We start from the raw sequence: 25,146 nt of genomic DNA, 5'->3' as shown, positions 1-25,146 counted from the left end.
ATGGATTGAACAGCAAATAACAACAAAAGTAGGGGGGGGGGGGGGGGGGTCAAACAAATAGTTCCCTTTCCTTTTTTCTCCTCCCCCTTTTCGGGGCTCGTGAATCACACGCGACCCGCAACCCCCCCTCTCTTTGTAACGCACGCATATAAGCGTGCAATGCCCACCACACCCACCCAACCCAACCCAACCCAACCCAAATCTAAACCTGCCGTCTTCCCCCTTTTGTCCTCGTCACTCTCCTCTTCCCTCTCTCTCTATCTCCCCCCCCCCCCCACTACTCTCTCTCTCTCTCTCTCTCTTCCTATCTCTCTCTCTCCTCGTATGAGTTGTCCTTGCTGCCAAAAATAGAAGCTTTCTGGAGGCTTCCATCCGGCGTTCGATTCAGATGGAGTCCAACGACGCCTCGGTTCCGTCGTACGAAGAAGCGGAGGCGGAGCACGTGATGAATTATCGGGGAGGATCGGTGCTCGGGAAGAAGACTATACTCAAGAGCGATCACTTCCCCGGGTGCCAGAACAAGCGCCTGACCCCCCAAATCGACGGCGCTCCCAATTATAGGCAGGTACGAATGAAAAAGATGGAATTTTGATTGATGTACTGGTGTTTGACATGATTCGGAATCTTTTCTTTGGTCGTTGGTTTTTTTAGTCTGGATGTGCTTTCGATGATGAAATGCGTCGGTTTTCTGAGAGGTTTAGTTGGAACTTGAACGGGAGTTCTTGATAAGCGTAGCTGCATTTTTTTTTCTTCTGTTTTGCTCGGAGATGAATTCTGTTTTAGACCGTATGGGGATTGGGGTAGGGTGGAAAATGAAGGTATGTTTCTTGATTTGTTGATAGATTAAAGTCCGTAATTGAAAAAGAAGATATGAACTGTAATATTTGAATTTCTTTTCGTTTTATTTAATACTCAATATGTTGTATATAACAGTTTTTTTGCGTGAGCATTGATTGTTTGGCTCTTTATGTATAAAGAAACGAACAGAGTAACAACTACTAGTAAACCCTCCTAGTATTCTTGTCCATATTCTTTTTGCCTGGCATGACTATGGGATAATTTGACATCATTATGTTTGTGAACTAGGTGGAAGGGATCGTATGCATGACATATTGATGATGGTAATTTAAATAACTAGTTAATGAAATTATATTACATAAAAAATGTGCTTCATTCATGCTCTATATGCTTGTATGATAAATGTTAGTACTTAGTACTTATATCTATTTATGTATGCAATACTCTTTCACAATCAGCTGTATCTGTTCAGGCAGGTTCCTTGCGTGTTCATGGTGTCGCAATACCTACTGTTGATGGGATCAGGAATGTACTAAATCATATTGGAGCACAAAAGAATGGAAAGCAGACACGAGTTCTGTGGCACAACCTACGAGAAGAACCAGTAAGATTATTTGTTACTTGAAGTGAAGTTGTATGTCTTGGATAAAAGTACTGGATAAGTTGCACTTAACATGTAATGCTACGTTATTTTCTTTCTTACCTTTTAGAATGCTTTCTTTGTCTTATGTTGTCTTTACTTGTTGATTAGGTTATCTACATTAATGGACGCCCTTTCGTCCTACGAGATGTTGAAAGGCCTTTCTCCAATTTGGAATATACGGTTTGTAGTTTAACTTCATTTATTATATATATGCCCTAGAAAGAAATATTCTACCAAATTGGTGATTAATTTATGTACAATGAAATTTCTATTCTTTATATCCATCAATATAATTGAAAAACACAAGCTAAATCTATTCATTGCTTTAGTACATGTGCTCCTTAGAACTCAACTGTACAACGTTCTGACAATAGATATAGAAAAGAATCAACAATAGATAGGTAACATCCCTAGTGCTTTCTCTGAGGGTGGCAATTGTGTTTAAGCCAGATCAATTAAGCCAACACAAACACAACTCATTTAATAAATGGGTTGGAACATTAAACACGAACATGACTTGTATAATAAACATGTTACATGTTATTTGGGTTTACACAAGTCATTCGTGATATAAATGAGTTATCATATCATAAACAGGTTGACACAACCTAACTTATTTAACTTAAAGGGCCCAATTTTGGGTTAAATGGTTGAAAGAACAAACTTGAACAAGATCAATTAATAATTCGGTTAGGCGGGCCAACCCATGTATTTCTCCATCCGATTATACTAAACTCAAGCTTGCTTAGAGCCTTTGGGTTCGTGCCAGGTCAAAAGTTGCCACCCTTGTTGTTATAAAAGTCATTTAAGAGAGTTTGATATATCAATTCATTTTATGAGGAAAATCGAGCACTATGATGTACTAACATTGATATAACTGATTTACATTAGCTGTCAATCTCATTCCTAACATATTCTATGATCTTCCTATTAGTAAGGCTCTCAGGTCTATCATTCTGAAAGAGGTTTCCCATGTAAATACAGGGAATCAACAGAGCTAGAGTTGAACAGATGGAATTTCGCTTGAAAGAAGACATCCTTCTAGAAGCAGCAAGGTATATTCTACTTGCAATACTTGATATTATTGCATTGCTAGAAATAGTCGTAAAAGACCTTTCTTATTTGCAAATTGACTTAGCAGATATGGAAATAAGATCCTTGTAACTGATGAACTGCCAGATGGTCAGATGGTGGATCAGTGGGAGTCAGTGGTGGCGGATTCCATTAAAACTCCTTTGGAAGTAATTACAGTCGTACTTTGTCTAGAATATGTATACGTACATGTTTTCCTCTCGTAGATGCTGAAGAGGCGGCCAAGCTTACTGATAAAATTGACTCTTTTGTCAGGTTTATGAGGAGCTACAGCTAGAAGGATATCTGGTTGATTATGAACGTGTTCCTATAACTGATGAAAAATCCCCGAAAGAGCGAGATTTTGACAATCTGGTTTGTTGATTCAGTTTCTGTCTTTTGAATAAGTCCTTTTTCTTTGATAAATATTCCTTCATTTGAGATGTCCGGTGTAGGACGTGCACTATTGAAAAGAAAAATATTAGGAGTAAATCCATGTGTTTCAGCTCTGTCAGCTCCAATTGACATGTTCCGATCTTTTATATCCTAATACCAGTTCATTTTAGAAATGAGGAATTAAGCTAGTCTTGCTCTCTTGCATTATGTCTCTCCTTGCGTTGAACAACTCTGTAGCAAATTGCAAGATATACTGATTAATACATCAGCCTTGGCATGCTAAATATTCATTGTATGCTTGTCTGTAATGCCAAAACCTGGTTAGTAAGTTTAAGCTCATACCTTAATATTCACTGATGTACTCTTTAAATTATGCTAGTGACGATGAACCCCCCCTCCTATGTGTGTCTATATATATATACTTCCTCTCTCTTGGCAATGATCAATGATAATGACAACCACTACAACTGGTACCATGAGGGATGGTTGTGCAGGTAATGTGGCACATAGGGACATTGCTTGCTGCTTCCACATTGCCGATCACATATACTGTGTGGCATAACTCATGCTACCTGGCACAACAGTCAAAGCTCAAATCAACAGTAATCTAGAGTTAAAGCTAGAGGTCCTGTGTTAGTATTTTGTAATGAGATATTCAAGTTCATGGTTATACTGTGTTTATTGTTAAAATTTTAATGTAATAAATGAGCAAATGTTAGGATGCACCCAAAATCTTTATTTGATAACTCGTAATTTTGGTTTAACAGGTACGCCGAATATCTCAAGTTGATATAGAAACAGATATTGTTTTTAATTGTCAGATGGGTCGTGGACGGACAACTACTGGTATGGTGATAGCGACCTTGGTTTACCTGAATCATATAGGGGCATCAGGCAAGTCTTGTTCTGCACATTACAGTTTACAAGTCTTATGGCCTTTGGATGTACACAAACAACTTGATATCAGAGAAGTTTTCTGTGGCACATGCCAAAGTACCAAGCTGTTTTTTTGACTCTACTTTTCATTCCTTTTCTTTGCGCAATCTGTTTTCATGAACTTAATATCTTGCCTGCTATTAGAGTCCAGCAGGCAAGAAATTAATTAGTGTATAGACCTGGTTGCGCTTTTTAATAGATATATAAATATTCTTTTTTTTGAAGGGCCACCGTCCCAGGATTCTGCCAGTTTCTGTGTCCACACATATACTTACATCCTATCTGTGCAACACAGGTATTCCAAGGACAAATTCAATAGGAAAAGTCTTCAGTTCTGGAACTGATGTCACCGAAGATAATATGCTAAATTCTGAGGAAGCAGTACGCAGAGGTGAATACACCGTGATAAGAAGCTTAATTCGTGTTCTGGAGGTAATAAAGTTGAATATGCTTCTTTAACTTTTACCTTGTTCGATATTTGCTTATTAAAGTGAATTTCTTTTAGGGGGGAGTAGATGGTAAAAGGCAAGTGGATAGAATTATTGACAAATGTGACTCTATGCAGGTATATCTTGTCACAACTTTTCTGAAGATTGCTACTTTGTTTTAATAGTATGCTTAACATCAAGGAAGTCATCTGTTTGTAGTCTGAAGCAAGTACCTGTGCTTGAGCTATAGTATTTGATATTTCCATATTTTTGAGACATATTCTCTATGTGATTTGGTTACAGAACCTAAGAGGAGCCATCGCTACTTATCGTAATAGTATTCTTCGGCAACCAGATGAAATGAAAAGAGAGGCATCACTTTCTTTCTTTGTTGAGTATTTGGAACGCTACTACTTCCTTATCTGCTTCGCAGTTTATATCAACACAGGGAGAACTGCTGTGCGCTCCATTTCTTCGGACCAAACAAGTTTCTCTGACTGGATGAGAGCGAGACCTGAACTTTATAGCATACTCAGAAGGTGCGCTTAAATAGATATGTGAATGGAATGTGAGTCTAGAGTGCAAAAGGTTTGGAACTAAAGTAGCATTTCACTTTATATGGCCATAGTAATCAATGACATTATCAAATATGGTAGGGCTCGTAGTCTTCTGTTTGTCCTCCTTTTTTCCTAAAACTTATGATGTCAAGCTTTTGAGACTTCAGAGATTTTATACTGGAATTCCTTTCTGGCGTGCAAAGCTGATAGTATGTTGACATGGGCATGGCATAAACATACTAATCAGTAGGCCTCACTAGCATGCCAGTCCCTCCAATCTTGAAAGGTGTTCTCCATGATACTAATAACAATCTTAATACTTGTTCACTTGTTTCTATATTCTCTTCTCTCATATTTTAAGCTATGAGTATCATGAAGAAGACTAAGTGCTGAAAGTCAGAAATCATTCTATTACAGTACTGGTTACATGTCATTCTGTTCTACTCAGATTACTTTGAAGTTTAAACTTTCAACACTTAGGTAATGATTTCATGGGGTAATTTTTGGCGTGACCTGAAATTTGAAACTCATGGTTATGCAAGTCAGATATGTTGCCCTATTTTTTATTCACCTTTTAAGAATTCCACTGTAGTGTACTGTGTTGTATTAAAAAGACTATCTGCATAATTTGATATTATAATGACAGTTCGAAGCTTAGTAATTGATATGGACAATTTCTGCTTACATTTTGCATATTTTTATTTGGTTTGTGAGGATTTTTTTTATTGTTAAATGAAAGCTGGTTAAGCACTCCAACTTTTTTTTCTAAACTTTATGCGTGTACAGGTTGCTTAGGAGAGACCCAATGGGTGCTCTTGGTTATTCGAGCTTGAAACCTTCTCTAATGAAAATGGCTGAATCTGCTGATGGTCGTCCATATGAGATGGGTGTGGTTGCTGCTACAAGGAATGGGGAAGTTCTTGGTAGTCAGACCGTTCTAAAAAGTGACCATTGCCCTGGTTGTCAGAATCTCAGTTTACCAGAAAGAGTAGAGGGTGCACCTAATTTTAGGAAGGTTCCTGGATTTCCAGTTTATGGTGTGGCAAATCCTACAGTTGATGGTATTCGAGCTGTTATTCAGCGTATAAGTAGTAATAATGGAGGGCAACAAATCTTATGGCATAATATGAGAGAAGAGCCAGTCATCTATATAAATGGCAAGCCTTTTGTGCTACGTGAAGTGGAAAGGCCATACAAGAATATGCTTGAGTATACGGTAATTCTCTTGATTACACACTCGCAATCAGTTAGATTTTATGGATTGAGTAGTGAATACAGATAAAATTAACATATGCTAAAAATTTAGGCTGCTGGCTTCTAAAAATTACAGTCTTATGATTTGGAGGTAACCTTTTTACAGAATCATTTAAATGATCTTGCACGTCTCCAATAAGAATCAACAACTTTATGGTTTTATTCATATGTGCTTTAATTTAGTCATTCCCGTCAGTCTACAAAAGCCACAATTTAATTAACTGACAGTGTAATACCTTGGTGTACTATAGGGAATTGATCGTAAAAGAGTTGAGAGAATGGAAGCTCGGTTGAAGGAGGACATTTTAAGGGAGGCAGAGCGCTATGGTGGTGCCATAATGGTAATTCATGAAACAGATGATGGCCAAATATTTGATGCTTGGGAACATATAAATGCTGAAGCTATCCAGACGCCTTTGGAGGTCTACAAATGTTTGGAGTCTGAAGGTCTTCCCATTAAATATGCACGTGTGCCAATTACTGATGGTAAAGCTCCCAAAAGTTCAGATTTTGACACAATTGCATCGAATGTTGCTTCTGCTTCCAAGGATACAGCATTTGTATTCAATTGCCAGGTATAATTCCTTCATTGTGTCTTGATTCTTAATGTAGGAAGTTGACTGCTAGTGAAATAGATATATCAGCACACACATTAATTTGATATATAATTCTTTGCAGATGGGTCGGGGCAGAACAACTACAGGCACCGTTATTGCTTGCCTACTGAAACTTCGAATTGATTATGGGAGACCTATCATACGAATGCCGTTGGATCATAGTTATGATGAAGAGTTGGACTATGGCTCCTCAAGTGGAGAAGAAGCCATAGGTGATAAGAGCCCCTCTAATTCGAAGTCTGAAAATGTGAAGGAGCTGCACCACACTTTTGGAATCAACGACATCCTTCTATTGCGGAAAATAACAAGGCTATTCGATAATGGGATTGAGTGCAGGGAGGTTTTGGATGCTGTAATTGATAGATGCTCAGCTTTGCAAAACATACGCCAAGCAGTTTTGCAGTACAGGAAGGTAATCAATCAACAACGTGTAGAACCACGGGTACGGAGGGTCGCATTAAATCGTGGAGCTGAATACTTGGAGCGATACTTTAAGTTAATTGCTTTCTCAGCATACCTTGGAAGTGAAGCATTTGATTGTTTTTGTGGGCAAGGGGAAACTAAGATCTCATTTAAGACTTGGTTGCATCAAAGGCCTGAGGTCCAGACAATGAAATGGAGCATAAGACTACGCCCTGGACGAATCTTCACCTTACCTGTAAATTTCTACCTTTTTTTAAACTATTATTTGCTGATGTATGTCCATATGTGCATCTGCGTGTGTTCCCAATGTGTCATCTGTTTTTTGTGCTTGACCAAGTGTGACCCTGGAAAAGGCTGAGAATTGGCAATATATTCTTTTCGAAAGTAATTATAAATGTATTGTTACCAGGATGAACCAAAAGAAGATAATGAATCTCGGCATGGTGATGTAGTGATGGAAGCAATAGTTAAGGCTCGTAATGGCTCTGTACTGGGGAAAGGATCCATACTTAAGACGTACTTTTTTCCTGGCCAAAAGAAGTCCAGCTGCATGCACTTCCAAGGTGCTCCTCATGTTTACAAGGTATGTTTTACAGTGAAAAGCTATTGTCAGCATATTGTACTTGCTCGATGTAACCCAAAACACATAATAGGCTAATAGCAGCTTCATCTTTTGGGTTATGAACTTTCCCTTGCTAATGTCCATATAACACAGTTCAGGAGATTTGTGGTGGAATTGGATGCATAGCAAAATGAAACATATATAGAAATATCCAAGACTTGAATTTGGGTGTGGTCTGGGTCTAAATTTTTGTCCAGCAATTCAATCAAGGATCTTACCCACTTGTAGCCCTGCAATATATATCAATCTGTCTCAATAACAGATATGAACTATTAGTCAAAATTGTAGGAAAAAGTTGCATAAAATTTCAGATCCTACTTCCAGCATGGGAGCTTCTAGTATCTTCATGTATATAAACTACTAGTATCTTTCTGGAATTATATTTATCATTACATTCATACTCTCCTTATGCTAGTAAACTGCTAGTATCTTTATGTTAACCTCTTGCTTCTATCATGAGTTCTCAGTTACTTTGTTATGATTATCTCTAAGCATAATATGCATGACAAGATACCTAAAGTGCAATAACTATTTTTTGTACTGCACAAATGTCCTGCACAAATGTCCTGCTAATGTAATGTCTGCAGAGGGAAACATGCACCCAGCCTTACTCCCGTTATGGAGAGAGTGCCATCTATTCACAGTTCTCCTAGTATATGCTTATTTACGAGGAGAATTCACAGTAGCTAATACTATAGCTCTAGTATGAATAAATGAGTATATTTTTGCAGAAAGCATGGAATTAGTTCCTAGAAACTTGTTTTACAGGTGGATGGATATCCTGTATATAGCATGGCTACTCCAACAATTAATGGTGCTCGAGAGGTGTTGTCTTATTTAGGTGCTAAAGATACAACAGGAAGGACTGGTCACAAAGTGGTAATAACAGATCTCAGGGAGGAAGCTGTTGTTTACATCAATGGCACACCATTTGTTCTTAGAGAACTAGATCAGCCTGTTGATACACTTAAACATGTTGGAATTACAGGTCCATTGGTGAGTCTATTATTTAAAATCATTTCTAATAATTGTCCTTGCTCTCTACAACCCATATGACTTTTTATGCAGGTTGAGCACATGGAGACAAGGATGAAAGAGGATATATTTACTGAGGTTACACAATCCGGTGGTCAAATGCTTTTACATCGAGAAGAATTCAACTCTGCTTCAAGTCAATCCACTGTGATAGGTTATTGGGAGAATATCTCGTTGGATGATGTTAAGACACCTGCTGAAGTATATGCAGAATTGAAAGATGAGGGTTACAACATTGAATACAAGCGGATACCACTAACTAGAGAAAGAGAAGCATTAGCTGCAGATGTCGATGCAATCCAATCTTGTAGAGATGAGTATGTATAAGATCAATAGCTTTTGTTCATACTTCATAGGGTTAGCTGATCTTTTCAAGGATTTAATAGAGTTCTCCTCTTCAGATCTGCTAGGTACTTCCTCTTTATTTCACACACAGGATTTGGGGGGGTTGCTTATGCTATGGCCATTACATGTCTTGGACTGAGTGCTGATGTGAAATTTGCTACAGAGCAAACAGCAGAAACACATTTTGTATCAACATCACCATCTGAAATATTTTACCAGAACTCTGATGATGATGCACTTAAACAGGGTGATTATCGTGACATACTAAGTCTTACAAGAGTACTGGTTTGTGGCCCTAAGAGCAAAGAAGAAGTTGACATTGTCATAGACAGGTATATTTTTGTGAGTTGTGGTATTCCTTGCTAGGGTCCAGTATATGATGAATCAACCTTGAATGCATTATTGCATATTATATGCCCAATATTCAGTCTTGTATGCCTAGAAAGCTAAAACTTATAAAGTTTCTCCTGTTTGAGAGCAGGCTAGCAGTTCTATGTGCTGTTTCAGGACTTCTTTTTTTGTTATTTTTTTCCTTTCTTTCTGATACCTTAAAATGATCTTTGCTTTTCATGAAATTGGAGAAGGATACTTTATAAATATTAGTTTCTGTACCAATAACTATTCATCTACTAATTGCCTGTCATGACACATCACAACTCTATTATGTGACTAATTCTAGTTGTTTTTTGTTGTTACACAACAGTGAGAACAAAGTATACATTTTAAGGCCTGATTTTTCTGGGTTTTGCCTCTTGGATTTCCTATGTATAAGAAGAAAGTGGTTCTTCAGAGCAGAATGACAGAAAACATTTAGATAGCCAAAGCAAATTGGTGAAACCGATAGCTCTTCTGCTTTTGCAGGAACATTAATTGTGATTGCATTGTCCTTAACTTCACTCTTATCTTACCCACATGTCTTTGGCTTGTGAGATATATCCTGGTTTATTAATTCCCCCATACACATATTTGTTCTATCATTTCTGACAAATAGACCTCTCCAATCTTTTAAAGGTGTGCTGGTGCTGGGCATCTACGTGATGATATTCTACGTCATAAGAAGGAGCTGGAAGGCTGCCCAAGTGATGATGATGAGACTCGGTCGTATCTCATTGATATGGGCATTAAAGCTTTAAGGTTAGAATGGTTTCACAAATTTAAGGTTCTATTGCACCGTATTGGTTTTGTCATTGTATTTTCTTGTTGTCTGCTAATAGATAACATTAATTTCTTAAACTATGTGAAGCCCTTAATTTTAAGCCCAGTGACCTTAGTTCAAGGTTGACTATCCTCATTATTGTGCCAAAATTTGTACCCATGTCAGGAACCAACATCAATTTGAATTTGGACATAAGAACTATTTCTTTTGGCAGGTACTGGAAGTTGCATTGGTTTAATGTTAGACTATGTTCTATGTGGATACCACATAGTTGTTTAATCTTAACTAAATTCAGTTGTAAAATTTTTCAACCTATAATGAAAGATTTGTGTGACAATATACTCTGTTCCATATGGGAAATATATCTAAACTAAAAAAGCCCTGTCCTGTGTGTTTACAGAATGAGCTTTGGAACTTTTTGCTTGAACGTCCTCCTCTTTTTGTGGAACATTCATGCCTCTGAAACCATTTAATTAGTACAACAAATGATGGTGGAATTTCAACTTGATTCTCTCAATAGGAAAGGTGATATGCATATGCATGTCCATAAATGACGTGAAGGAGCATTACTATAATGGCATTTAACAATATATGTGCACTTGAGGTGAGTATGTGCTAGAAATTAGCTTGAGTTAGCAAATACTTATTGCTACACACTTTTGCTCTATTTTAGTGTAATTGTAGTAAATATCAATGGCAACAAAGAGAGTGAATAGTGCTTTGCTTTTGATTTCATAGTCAATAGCAAGATGTAGGATGAGTGCATCAGGTAATTTAAAGAAATAAGAATCCTTGCTGTTTCATTATATCTAAGATGCATGAATATGGACATGGGACACGACTACGATAAATTTTGAAAAAATAGGCCACGACATGTTTAAGAAACAACAAAATAAATAAATAAATAAATAAAAGCTTTATATATAATTGATATGTTTGAAGAAATATTTTTCTAATCTATAATATAAATACACAGTATGCATAAACTATTCATGAGATAAAACAAAGTATTCACAATACCACAATGATATCACAAGTCAAAATGATAATACTAATATGTGATAATATCATTCAATATTATGAGAATAAATAACTAACTACTATTATTTAACTACAGCAGATGGAATAAGTGAATCAATGATTTTTGCATTAATTTGCTCTAATATTAATTTTCTCTGATGCACTGACTTGTGATTGCAACATTATATTTCTGCAGAATATGTAGAAATTCTTATAATAGATAATTTCTATTATAAACTTTTGTAGCATATTATAAATTTTATGCCTGAACGTGTCTTGTGAGTTTGTGTGTCCAAATTTATTATATATTTTTTTAAATATAGAAGTATCTTATATGTGTCCAACGGATGTCTGATGAGTGTTAGTGTCCGATAAGTGTCAGACACGGCATGCTACTTGAAGTGTTTGTGCTTCATAGCACTATATTCTTTAGACTTGAAGGTTCTGTTTTTGACCTTTTATTATAGAGGAAATAGTTTTACTGGAGATTCAAAATCGTTATACATCCTTGGATTGAGAGTAATTATCTGGGAAATAATAAAGGATACTCAAGGCAGGGGGTGTTGTTGTACTTCTGTTGTCTTTGTTCGTAGTATATACCTGAGAATAAAAGGCACCCCAATAGGTTAAGGAATTAGAAACCATAATACAAGTGCCCGAAAAATAAGAGAAAAGTAAGCACGGAGGACCACAATAATGTAGAGAGAAAATGATGGGTCATTAAGTGAAGCATATGATACTTTCAGTCCATCATGCCATTATTGAACTCTGCAAGGGTACTAAAAAAGCCTATCTTGTGCAATGTTCCAAAAAGCGTGGTAAGCAAGCAGTCACCCTCACTATATAGCACATACAACCTAGCATTTTAATATATTAAAATATTATATATATAAAATTTGGTTGGTAATAGACTAGTTTTATGTAAAATGTATCATACTGTGTACACCTAAATAACACTGGGCAGAAACATGTTTTATCAAAAATATAAAACTATGACTTACAAATGGTAATTAATTGAGAAGCTGATAAAGAAGTAAATTACAAGTTTTTTTTACTGTTGGTTGATATGCCTACCCGCACCCACGCCCGCTAAACAATTCACTTAAATCATCAAATGGTCGCCAAAAATTGTATATGCAGACCTATTGCTAGGCCACTTATGGCCTATGAGGGGCAATCCATAGGCTGCGTGTCCGAGGTGCTCGCCTACTGTAGTCATTAAACTGTCTTTGAAAACATTGATCTTGCATTTATACACATATACTTCTAAAATTGTGTAGATTTTTCCTGAGTAAAAAATTGTTTTTCCGTTTTCCTTCATTGTTTGGTAAGAGTAAAGACACTAGTAAATTTAAGGAGCTTCTCCAAACCCATGTACTTCTAGTGAAATCAACCTCATATAAGACCAACTAATTCAATAGCCAGAACAAGCAAATCCAGTTTGATGGTCCTTATAGTAAATTTTCCATGATCAGATTGTTTTGGTTTTATTTATTTTATTTTATTTTATTTTTTGTCTAGAAAGTTGGTGACAAAGAAGGTTAGTTTTAAATGAAAACATTTATGGCTTAGAGTAGGTCAATAGAAAATAGAACAATGATCAAACAACATGATATGATAGAAATTGGAAAGATAGCCTAAACTATTCAATTGTCATGTAAAATTATGCATTTACAGCTGGATATAGAACAATGTCTATTGGTTTGACTTTAAGGAGATTTTCTTCTTGTTTTCCGTTGTATTCTTTATCCTGAAGTTTCTGTAATCAATTACAACCACTTACACCTGATAGTTACTTGTATCTATTTTTCATCACATGGATATTCATATGGTGTAAGATATTTTTACCCTTTGGTACATCATTGGCTGATATATGGTTATAGTCTTTGAAAGCAATGTTGATCTTTTTGGAGGGCGGGGAGTGTCATAGTCAGCCATTTTTGGACTATGTTAAGTATCATTCAGTATAGGTGCATAAATAGTTGAACTTACCAATTATGATGTGGCAACGTAAGAAATAGTAAAGTAAACCAACAGATCTTTTTCCTGGTTCAACTTCAACTCTGTTTCTGCTGATTGTTTTTGCTCAGACACTGCTATCCAGATTATTTCCAAATCTGGCCTCATTATGTATTCTTAAGCTTCTATTTTCTTTCCAATGCATACTTAATCTTCTATTTTCTTTCCAACCCTTCCTGCAAAGCCTCAAAATTGAACATGAATGTGCATGCTTGCATATTTCTCTCCATGACCATCAGAGAAGTATAACAAACTTATCACTCTAGTTAACTGCCCGTTCAATTGAGCATTCTATTTGGAAATTGACCATGCCATTTGGAAGATGCCTTTTGTCTGATTTGCTTATAGAAGTTTTAGGATAGTTGGTGTTTTTCCCTGGTTGTTTAGGTGATGGGAATCTTGTTCAAGTGATGCAAAATGACGCAGAAGTAGCACATGATGAGCAATGAGAAATGATTTGTCAAACTGGTTGATGCTGTTAGATGTCATATGTACTTTATGGACAATAATGGCCTCACGGTCTTTCTTCAGTTATAAACCTCCACATGCTTGGACTCTGTAGCACTTATTACATGAGGATGAAATAAAGAAATACTTTCTCATATATATCAACCATGAATAGTTTTGTTCAGCAGCTACCGCATATAAGTGCATCGTTAGGCTTCCTATCAGATGCTTATTTCATTTTTAAGTTCTGTTTGTCACATCTCCCTATATCAGTATGGCATTTGTACTTCTGTGTATTCCAAATAATTACAAATGTTTTTATATGCCACTGATCCTTTATTATTATTTTATTTGCAGGCGATACTTTTTTTTGATCACTTTCAGGTCTTACCTCTACTCCTCCTCTCCAAGAGAAACAGCATTTTCGTCATGGATGGAGGCCAGGCCTGAACTTGCCCACCTCTGTGATAACTTAAGACTAGACAAATAGATGACGGGTTTGGCCCTCTCTGGGATCTTCTGCACAAGTACCCAATGAACTTGTTAAGCTGAAGATATAAATAAACAAAGGGTTACAAAAGGCAGAAAGAAATGAATGGGGGTTTTCGGGCCTTGGGTTGTGAAATATCATACTGAAAATAGTAAGTGAGAGTTGCACCTATAAGTGTACAGTTCTTCAGCTAATAGTGATATGTTCATCTTAATTAAAGACTGCTGTCATGTTCATCTTTATTGATCTGTTCACAGCAACATCGAGTAAATGCCATATGTTCATAAGTGGCATTCTCCACATATAATGTGATTCTTCAATGTAGTGTAAACTTTCAGTGGTTACTGTACTTGGATCACCTGCATGTTTTTGCCATTTTGTGCATAGTTAATGTACCTTCAGGCTCCGTTATATTTCTGGTACACATTTGCTGATATAGTATGAGCAGAAGAAGGGGAGTAGATTATATTTGCCAAATCTAACAGTGTCATTTATGTATTGTTTCAAGGTCTTGCATTAACTATCAGCAGTTATTGCACTAGAAAATGCTGGCAAACTGTCAAACTCATGCATCCAGATATTGTTGTGCAATACCCACTCTGCCAAGTAAATGATATTGTCAATTCTTTTGCAAATATTACATGTGTGTATTTTGTTTTTATGCATCACCAATGAGGAGCTTGGGACCCGGGCTCTCATTCATGGTAAGTTGTCAAATTGCCTGGTATAAAATATCTGTTGAAGAATCTATAGAGGCTTGTAGATATGGCCCATAAATGCCACGAGTTTGCACACAAGATTGAGATGCCATACCTAAACTTATGCTCTCTTTTTGTTTTGTCCTCAGTGTCCCTGTCCAGTATCCTGTTTCACTATAGTATCTATCATATACTTCACTTTTCTCACTATAAATTGGCATAGTTATAAAGTTTGTTTAACTTAGTTGCTCGATGATTTGGCAAAGCTGAAGCTGGTCAAGGGCTAAAGTGAGTGCCATGAAAGACAACATGCAGTGGCCTTTGTGATTATATAATTTGCCGTTTAGTAGAGGTTTTAGTAGATGTAAAAGTATAACGTATGAGAAGATAGTATTTACTTTATACTTCTGTGCTGACTTAGCAAAAGTTATAACTTGAAGATCAGATTACATTTTTATATGGAATATAAAAGTATGCAGCTATAATATTGCCACCTGATGAATTGCTAATATTAGTTTTTATTTTATGATCACATCACCAAATATGCAACAGAACTTATGTTTCTCTTGTTTTAAATTGAACTTTTAAGAGGAGGATGAAAGAGAAAGAGAAACTAAAGACCCTTTGATGGTCAATTTTATAGAGAGGAAAGAGAATCTTCTCTTTCTATCCCCCCTCTCGTATATCCTGACATAAATGGCCTATTTCCTTTCGGGATGATTTTTATCTTTATTTCTTTTTAAGGCTTGTTTGGTTTGACTGTAAACCTTGATCTTGATTAGTTAGTCATATTTTTTAGTTTTAATTTTAAAAAAAATAAATTTAATTAGATATAATAAAAATAAAAAATATTTAATTACTAAATCAAATTAGAAGTCTCTAAACCAGTTAAAAAAAGGATAGATAAATATAATTATGCTTTAAATAAAAATAATGCTCGATTGTGGAAAAAGAAAATAATGTGACTGAATTCAATGATAATTTTTTTATAAGAAAACACTTTCACTACGTACATATTATAAAACAGTACAAGTATATTATATTTTTATAGTGAATATTATAATTAACATTTAAAAATAACACAGTATATGTCGGTATTCTTGGGGGGGCGTTATGTTCTCGAAATTTGAAAAAGAAAATACTTACACTTAAATCTTTTGAATTATTATTTTTTACATATCTTCTTTATTTATTTTTTAAAATGATAACCCCCTCTTTATTACTTGCATAGTATTGTTATATGAGCAATTAAATGATATGTTTAGCTTTATATATATATATATATAAGGAAAGAATAGAGAAATTCTGGTTTATCAAAATATATATATATTTTTTCGGGTTTTTTCTCCTTCTTCCGTGACGAAGACCATTTTGCCCTCGACCGTACACTTTCTAAAAGGCATCCGGATCACCTCGCTTCGATTCTCTCTCTCTCTCTCTCTCTCTCTCTCTCTCTCTCTCTCTCTCTCTGAGACACTTTCGTATCGAAATCGTACCTTTGATCCTTCTCCCTCGTCGGATTCCACCAGTTTCCCTCCGATTTGATATTGGGATCTCGGTTCTCGATTCCTGGTGACGCGTCTTGATTTGAGTATTTGAGTTTTGATGGATTAGAGGATAAGGTTTGGGGTAGCTTTGGGGGCTGCGTTTGGATGGCGGGAGGCTCGGAGAGGGGGAATGGGCACTTGGTGAAGGTGGATTCCACTGAGTTCAGGTGGGTTTTCCAGGACAGGGAGGATAGCTCGGAGGAAGGTGGTGAATCGCAATCCCAGAGCAGTTTGGACTCGGAGGAAGAAGATAATGTGGCGCAGAGATTGGTTAGAACCGGCCCCCGCGTCGATTCTTTCGATGTCGAGGCCCTTGAGGTCCCTGGATACCAAAATGATTACGAGGTAAGGCTTAGTCCTTCAATTCTTGCAGTAAACTCTTCATGGTTGGTCTGAATTTGTCAAAGATGTCGTTTTGTTAATTTAAAACTGTATGTGGTGTAGGAGTTTTCGTCTGAAGTTGTTTCTTGTAATTTCAGGAGTTCAATTTAGGAAGGAACGTTGTCCTTGCCCTCCAGACACTTGGAGTAGTATTTGGGGATGTTGGAACTAGCCCGTTATACACTTTTGATGTAATGTTCAACAAATATCCTCTTAGTGAGAAGAAGGATGTTCTTGGAGCTCTTTCTCTTGTTTTGTACACTTTGATTCTTATCCCGCTGGTGAAGTACATTCTGGTTGTTCTTTGGGGCAATGATGATGGTGAAGGTATGCTGGAGGCCATTTTTTTTTTTTTTTCCTTTGATCTGTTTTTTATCTTAATGAATCAATATATAAACATTATATCCTTGCTTTCCTATTTTTCCCTTCTAGGTGGAACATTTGCTTTATATTCATTGATATGCCGGAATGCAAAGGCTAGTCTTCTCCCAAACCAGTTGCCTTCTGATGCTCGCATATCAAGTTTTAGGCTCAAGGTGCCATCCCCGGAGCTCGAGAGGTCCCTTAAGATCAAAGAGAATCTTGAGACTTCATTAACTTTGAAGAAGCTGCTTCTGATTCTGGTGCTTTTTGGTACTTCCATGGTGATTGCAGATGGAGTTGTTACACCAGCGATGTCTGGTTTGATATTTCTCTACCTTGTCCCACTTGTATCCTTGGTCATTTGTTGCTTAATATGGTAACACTGATATGAAGATTCCTGCAAATTTTCTTTTAATTGATACTTATTCTATCTTTTTTTCTCCCCCTTTTACAGTGATGTCAGCTGTGAATGGCTTGAAGGTCGGAATATCTAGCATTGAACAAGGTGATCCTGCTATTTCAGTTATTACTCTAGGATCTTTTCGGTTTTCTTTTTTTTGTCTACTATATATGATAATATGAACCATAGAAAACTTGCAATGTTTTGACATGCAATATGATGAACAAATCTGGTACATATACGCATGCTTCTTGCTAAACATATCTCTCATGGTTTGGATACGACAAGTCAATATGCTCAAGGGAATATGCAATCTTGGTGTTTAAATTATCTAGTAAGGCATGCCTCTTACTAGGATCAACTAATGTGTTTAAAATATTTTTCTCTTTGGCATTGCTGCAGATCAAGTGGTGACAATTTCAGTAGCTGCTCTTATAGTTTTGTTCAGTGTACAAAGGTTTGGAACAAGCAAAGTAGGGCTTGCAGTGGGACCTGCTTTATTCATATGGTTTTGCTCCCTTGGGGGCATCGGGGTGTACAATCTCATAAAATATGGGCCAGAAGTTTTAAGAGCGTTCAACCCGATATATATTTATTACTTTTTTCAACGTAATCCTAGTCAGGCTTGGATGGCTCTTGGAGGATGTGTTATGTGTGCAACAGGTAAGGATGCATAATATACTCAATGGCACTGGCATATGCTTTTTTGTAGTTGTGTACTTGTATGTAAGTAAATTGCTTCTTAGAAGAAAATAAGCATTAAGCTAATGTGGCCAATGTGGTCATTCCCAAAACTGGCCCAGTCAATTGTTTTAAGTCTGAGCTTTACTCCCAAAGATTCTCTATCTGGTTGCGGGCTCCTAGACTGTGTTTTGTGTTAAGCAATGAGCCACCACTTGAGCTACTTCAACTTCAATTGCTGAAATGGCATCTTTCAGTCCTGCATAATACTCTTCTTCATTTTTTATTGCTTTTCAGCTGCACACTAGCCTCACATCTTTTGTATTCTTTTATGTAATGATAGCCAAACTCTATTGTCTTCTTTACTTTCTCAACAACTCTTCTCTTAGTAGAGGTGCAACTGGGAGAGGTGGTGTTGCTAATTAGTTGGAACATCTTGAAGAGTCTTTCCGATGTTGTTTCTGAAACATTGTTTCTTTATGCATCATGATGCTATTGCATAGTCTTAAGTGACCCTACCTAGTTCTCATGAACTTTATAGATCATGGTTTCAAGTTTCAGTTGATCTCGAGTGGGATCGGTCGAAACAGATCAGGATTTACCATAGCTCATCCCAATCCAGGGCGACTGGTTTCGGCCAAGTATTGATCGGATCGGCAGATACCTGATTCGTATTGGGTCAGCATCTAGCTCGATACAAGCTCTCCCTCTCTTCTCTCTTTTCTCTAATTTTCTTTTAATTTCTTCTCTCTCTCCATTGCCCCATCTCTCTCATTCCTCTCTCTAGCCTCTCGCTCTCTTTTTCTTCCTCTCTTTCCTCCAATCTTCCTCCCCTTCTTTCTGTGTTTGTCTTTCTCTCTCTCTTTTACTCTCTATCTACTAAAGTAACAGAGAGTTAGAGATACAAGAGAGAGAATGGAGAGTGGGAGAGAGGACGGAAGAGATTGAGAGGGAGTAACAGAGAAAGAGGGAAAGAGAAGGGAGAAGGAGAATAAATGAAAAAAAAATGAGAGAAAAAATTGCCTTGGTAAGAGAGAGGAAATGAAAAAAATAAAACCAGAAATATAAAATTTGCTTTGTGATAGTAAGAGAGAGAGGAAGGGAGAGAAAAGAGAGAGAGAAGAAAGGAAACAAAATTAGAAATATTATTATTGCCTTGGTAGTAATATAGAGAGAGAAGAGAGAAAAAAAAGAGAGAAAGAAAAGGGAGAGCCAATTCAGTATTTACCAAAATTTTAAGTAAGTTAATATTTTTTTTTTGTTTTTAGGCTTCATATTTGAGTAGTTATTGTTTTCTTATTTTTCTTGTCATTTTTCTAAATTTTAAAAAATCTGTATTTTTAAATGATATTTAAAATTTTACTTAATTAAAAATATATGATCTGTTATGGGCGGCCCAGCCGATATGGCTGATACAGTTAATACGTATCATTTTTTCGGATGGCCAATTTTGATTATAATTCTGATATCGAGTTTTGGAACCTTGTTGTATATAATTGACTTCATAAGGAATAAGTTGTGGAATTTATGATTGTCAAATAGATGTGCTAGAAGTTTTAGCATGAAAGTATTTGATAAAAACCGATTTTGGACAACTTAAACTCCTGTTCTTCCAGAGAACACAGTATAAATTATATACTTGGCTTGTTGCACTGCAGGTTCTGAAGCGATGTTTGCAGACCTCTGCTATTTCTCTGTTAGGTCTGTCCAGGTAATGCTTTGTTGTTTCTCCACATATGCATTTCCGCCTGTTTCTAATTACCACTTTTGTGTAGAAACTCTGTCATCATTTTATGATTGTCTAAGTCTGGCTTTGTGTCTCTGTTGCAGCTCACCTTTATGTTTCTGGTTCTTCCTTGCCTCCTTTTGGGATACCTTGGCCAGGCTGCATTTCTTATGGAAAATTTAACTGCAAATGAGCAGGTCTTCTTTTCATCTATTCCGAGTAAGCTAAATTAATTGATTTACTTTTAATTTCCTTTCTTACTTAGAACTGGTTCCATGTAAAAAGGATTTCATGTCAGTGTATTCTGAATCAGAAGGAATTTGTTTATACTGTAAAAAGTAAATCCTGTAATACAGGAGTAAATGAAAATTGCAGGTGATGCTTTCTGGCCAGTGTTCTTCATAGCCACTATAGCTGCACTGATTGCAAGTCGTGCAATGACAACTGCAATATTCTCAATTATAAAGCAAGCAACAGCTCTTGGTTGTTTTCCTCGCCTTAAAATCATTCATACATCTCGGAAGTTCATGGGTCAGATATATATTCCAGTGATAAACTGGTTTTTGCTTGTCTCTTGCTTAGCTTTTGTTGCCTCCTTTGGAAGCATAAATGAGATTGGCAATGCATATGGTATGTGAAATTACTTCTAGTATCTTGTTTGTTTGAAAATGCATTTGCTTGTTTTACTTTGTGATTTTTGTAAGAATGACAACAACAATAACCAATCTTAAGTTCTAGCTATTTGAGTCTGCTATATTAATTCCTCATTCTACATGCCACTCTTTTTACTTCAATCTTCCTGTCAAATTAAATAACAACTTTTATGAGAAAAAAAAGGGTCTCTAAAAGCACATGCCTTTCATTTAGGGAAAGTTTAGATGCATACTTTCCCCATTGCTAGAAATATGGTTATCATAACACAATTACGTGACTAGAGTTTTGCTTCCTCATAACCCTGATTGTTCAAATTTTAGTTTCAAATGAACATATGTGAGTGATATGTTTGTTTGGAAAAATGAGAAAGATTTACTTGCATCTAGGACTTAGGGCTGGCAATCGGGTCGGGTTAGCAAGGTTCGTTCTGGTCGAGGAATTATAATGCATACACAAATATGACCCGTTTATTAAACGGGCTATTGAGTAGCATAAGTTATTCAAATTTAATGAGTTATTTAAGTTATAAATGAGTTCTAGTCATAAACGAATTGGCGGGTAGAGGCATAAATGGGTTAATCAAGTTGAGATAATCAAAACGAACACGACCCGTTTATGACCCAAACTCGATTAGACTAAACTCAAACCCATATAAAAATCATGTTGTCGTGTCGGGTTATGGGTAAGGTTAACTTTTGCCACCCCTACTAGGACTATATACTATTTTGAGGTATGACTATATGAATTACTAGATCTCTGCAATATTTATGATGTGCAGGCACCTCAAAGGATCTACCTCAACCATCGTTCGATCATCTCTTGAGAATCATAGGTTGTTGATTGATCTTAGTTATACTAACTTAGGTAAAACTATGGATGGTCGTGCCGATCGGCACTTGTCGTGTTGGTGGCGTACTGGTATGTGGTACGAGGGGTGCTGCACGTCACCCCTCCTAATAGCTTCGCCGCTCACCATCGACCTCGTCGTTGAGCTACCCGTCGCTAATCACCGCTCGCCTTCGCCGTTGCCATTGCCCGAGCTCACGTCGAGTGCCCTAGCCCGAGGGAGAAAGAAGAAAGATCGAGAAAGATAACCAACGATATCCTCCCCTTCCTCTCTCTCTCTCTCTCTCTCTCTCTCTCTCTCTCTCTCTCTCTCTCTCTCTCTACTCCCTTGAGCTAGGGCACTCGATGTGAGCTTGAGTGACAACGAAGGGAAAGATGGGTATCTCTTATCTTTTTCTTTCCTCTTACGGTATGGCTGATAAGTGCTGCGACACGGTCCATGCTTGTAGCATGACCATCGTTGGGTAAAACTTTAAAAGTTGAGCAATTCACTAATTCTTTTCTCTTGATGCCATGCAATATGTATTTTTGATAAATAATAACCTTGTGTCCCACATATTTTTGTGCATCTCGTCCTATTATTCATATGTGTTGCTTCTCCACCTCTATATTATATAAAAGGGTTTAATATATTTTATCACCCCATATTTATGCTCAAAATCACTTTACTCCTATGTACTTTAGAAAATTTCAATCTATCTTCTTATTAGATGTGATGTAATTACTAAACTTCATAAAAATTTGGGTTTAATCATACTTACTGTATAGTTGGCATAATCTATAAACTTTCTTCCCATGCTACCATATGCCCAATCTATCTTCACTAGAGCTCTTTGTCCATAGTAGCATAATCTTGAAGGACTACCCATAGCATTAAAAAAAGATGGTGAAGGAGACTATAGGAATGGGAAAGTAAGAACTATCTAGAAGAAAATGAGAGAATGATCATTCTTTGAAGAGAAAATAACTTATATAAAAGAGAGAAGGCATTTTTGTTCAAAAAATATATGAAAAGAAGGGAACTCATCCCGCTAATTCATTTCGGACGTTTTTTAAGCGCGTTCAATTAAATTTGACAGAAAAACTAACAATCTCATTTTAGTTATAAGTATAGGAGCTAATTTGAGACTTTTTAATAAAATAATTTTAGATATAAGTACAAGGTGATAAAATATATTTAACCCTATATAAAAATAAGTGCATACATAAGTAACCATACAAATATGGACAATTTGAGGAGTGGATCTGTAATATCATCATAAAGTAAGGTAATATTAACTATAATATTACATTTTGCTAAATTGAACTAGTGTATTTGGAAACATGATGCCTTGATCTGATGGGTTAGTGTTCAGAGCAGCGGATCTAGTCACTGCACTGTATTTTTCAAGTTCTGCATCTCTAGGTGGGATCTTCATTACATCCTAGACCTTGATTTATGTTGTCATGGATAAAATGATTAAACAACCTTAGTTGGAATCTCATCTCCTAGTTCTAATTAGACTAAAAGATGTGTTAGGGCTCTTCTGTGTACATGAAGACATTTTTTGCAGATACCACCTCATTGTATGGTTCTATTATTATTGGATAAACCAAATAAATACTTGGATTGTTCCCTACATTGCAAATTCCCCCTGTAATTCAGCACGAATAAGCATCTTTAGACATGTGTCGTTTTGATGAGAAACTTTTCATTATTATATTTAATCTGTATTTCATTTCTTGATTGTTCTATCCCTTTTATTTTAGTTGAATAATTTTTATATTGTTCCATACATTGTTTCTTATAGACCTTCAGATGTAGACATTGCTATTCTTCTCCTCTTTCTATGATGAAATGCATACAGATATTGCTATTCTTCTCTTTCTTGATGAAATACATACTCTTCAGGCATTGCTGAGCTTGGAGTGATGATGATGACTACAATATTGGTTACTATCATCATGCTTCTGATATGGCAGATCAACATTATTGTCGTGTTGTGCTTTTTTTCATTCTTTATGGGGTTGGAATTGCTTTTCTTCTCTTCAGTTTTGGGCAGTGTGGGAGATGGAAGTTGGGTCTTGTTAGTATTTGCTGCTGTATTATTCTTGATTATGTATATATGGAACTATGGTAGCAAGCTGAAGTATGAAACTGAAGTAAAGCAGAAACTTTCAATGGATTTGCTGAGGCAATTGGGCTGCAACCTTGGTACGATTAGAGCACCTGGAATTGGATTGCTTTATAATGAGTTGGTAAAAGGAGTCCCTGCTATTTTTGGTCACTTTCTGACCACCTTGCCAGCAATTCATTCAATGATCATATTTGTCTGTATTAAGTATGTTCCAGTTCCTGTAGTGCCTCAGAATGAACGTTTTCTCTTTCGGCGGGTCTGCCCTAAAAATTATCACATGTTCCGTTGCATTGCTAGGTACGCTATCTCTTAAAATTTGAAATGGCAGTTGTTTCCTATTTCTGGAACATATTCCTCTTCAGATTTGCTAAAATCTCTCTTCAGTAACGTATTTCATTGAAATTTAATTGATGTTCTAAATTCGGGCTGTTAAATTATGGTTTAGTTGTACAACCAGTTGAGCCATTTGTCGTGAATAAAATATTTAGTCGTACTCGGTGGCATCGGTTTAATTAGGACATCATTAAGTTTTTACTTCTTTCTTAAATAAAAGGAAAAAAAAAAGTGGTACTATTGTGCTGGGGGTAACTTATGTTGGGACTACCCTTCTGTATTCTGTTTACAGGTATGGATACAAGGATGTACGTAAGGAGAATCACCAGACATTTGAACAACTTCTTATTGAGAGTCTTGAGAAGTTCATACGTCGAGAAGCCCAAGAACGTTCATTGGAGAGTGATGAGGACGGTGACACTGATTCCGAAGAAGAGGCATGCTCGAGAATCCTTGTAGCACCAAATGGCAGCGTGTATTCTCTTGGTGTTCCGCTCTTGGCTGATTATAACTGCATTGAAAAGCCAAGCTCAGAAGCAAGTACTTCATTTGAGGAATCTCAAGAACAGACATTATCTGATGCAGGGCAAAGCCTCGAACGAGAGCTCTCATTCATACACAAGGCAAAAGAATCAGGGGTGGTTTATCTTCTTGGGCACGGTGACATAAGGGCTAGGAAGGACTCTTGGTTTCTAAAGAAGCTTGTTATAAACTACTTCTATGCCTTCTTGAGAAAGAATTGCAGGAGAGGCATTGCCACATTGAGTGTTCCGCACACAAATCTGATGCAGGTTGGCATGACTTACATGGTCTAACTAGTTTTTTTTGTTTTCCGCCCTTAACATATAGTTACTAACAGTTGGATAGATAGGATCATGGTTGGGATTACGGATATTTTTCATTTCTAGATTCTTTTTCCAGTTCTAACAACAGAGTCGATATGTATGTCCAAGTATGTGGAGAAGATGCTTTTTTTCCCCTATTAAAGAAATGTCGGGTCCTGAAGCTTTGTTGTATCACAGCAACTAGTGAATGATTTACATTTGTAATTGTATAATCTCTAGAGAGATACTAGTTTGGTGATTTTGTGTGAAGGAGCAACAACTATGTTCTTCAAATATTATTGCCCGTGTTCCTCCTTTA

At 36.5% G+C, this 25,146-nt stretch overlaps 2 protein-coding genes across 3 annotated transcripts; both read left to right on the top strand.

The window, feature by feature from the left end:
- The first annotated feature begins 251 nt into the window (after nucleotides 1-251).
- Nucleotides 252-14,670, top strand: LOC140758847 (uncharacterized). Of its 2 annotated transcripts, XR_012104164.1 has the most exons (20): nucleotides 252-565; nucleotides 1,271-1,402; nucleotides 1,550-1,621; nucleotides 2,426-2,496; nucleotides 2,583-2,682; nucleotides 2,789-2,887; nucleotides 3,676-3,802; nucleotides 4,140-4,276; nucleotides 4,350-4,409; nucleotides 4,576-4,811; nucleotides 5,616-6,045; nucleotides 6,335-6,658; nucleotides 6,762-7,358; nucleotides 7,533-7,706; nucleotides 8,514-8,741; nucleotides 8,814-9,097; nucleotides 9,182-9,457; nucleotides 10,137-10,259; nucleotides 10,682-10,885; nucleotides 14,125-14,264. XR_012104164.1 is itself a non-coding variant. In XM_073095201.1 (19 exons), exons 1-19 carry the CDS (start codon nucleotides 389-391, stop codon nucleotides 14,255-14,257), a joined length of 3,780 nt encoding a protein of 1,259 aa, XP_072951302.1. In that variant the 5' UTR covers nucleotides 253-388; the 3' UTR covers nucleotides 14,258-14,670. The 2 variants fall into 2 exon arrangements, 1 of the variants encoding a protein (XP_072951302.1); XM_073095201.1 differs by lacking the exon at nucleotides 10,682-10,885 and having other exon boundaries at nucleotides 253-565; nucleotides 14,125-14,670.
- Nucleotides 14,671-16,393: 1,723 nt separating this feature from the next.
- On the top strand, nucleotides 16,394-25,126 carry LOC140758964 (potassium transporter 7-like). Its single transcript, XM_073095390.1, has 10 exons — nucleotides 16,394-16,847; nucleotides 16,982-17,210; nucleotides 17,316-17,564; nucleotides 17,701-17,751; nucleotides 18,049-18,309; nucleotides 19,986-20,038; nucleotides 20,158-20,272; nucleotides 20,429-20,683; nucleotides 23,445-23,967; nucleotides 24,296-25,126. The coding sequence occupies exons 1-10, from the start codon at nucleotides 16,608-16,610 to the stop codon at nucleotides 24,816-24,818; spliced, it is 2,499 nt and encodes an 832-aa protein (XP_072951491.1). The 5' UTR covers nucleotides 16,394-16,607; the 3' UTR covers nucleotides 24,819-25,126.
- The last annotated feature ends 20 nt before the right edge of the window (nucleotides 25,127-25,146 follow it).

This window comes from Typha angustifolia, chromosome 4 (genome assembly GCF_048772165.1).
Source record: "Typha angustifolia cultivar Huaian chromosome 4, ASM4877216v1, whole genome shotgun sequence".
Lineage (NCBI taxonomy): Eukaryota > Viridiplantae > Streptophyta > Magnoliopsida > Poales > Typhaceae > Typha > Typha angustifolia.
The sequence above is the reverse complement of the archived record's forward strand: the minus strand, read 5'-3'. Positions and strand labels throughout refer to the sequence as shown.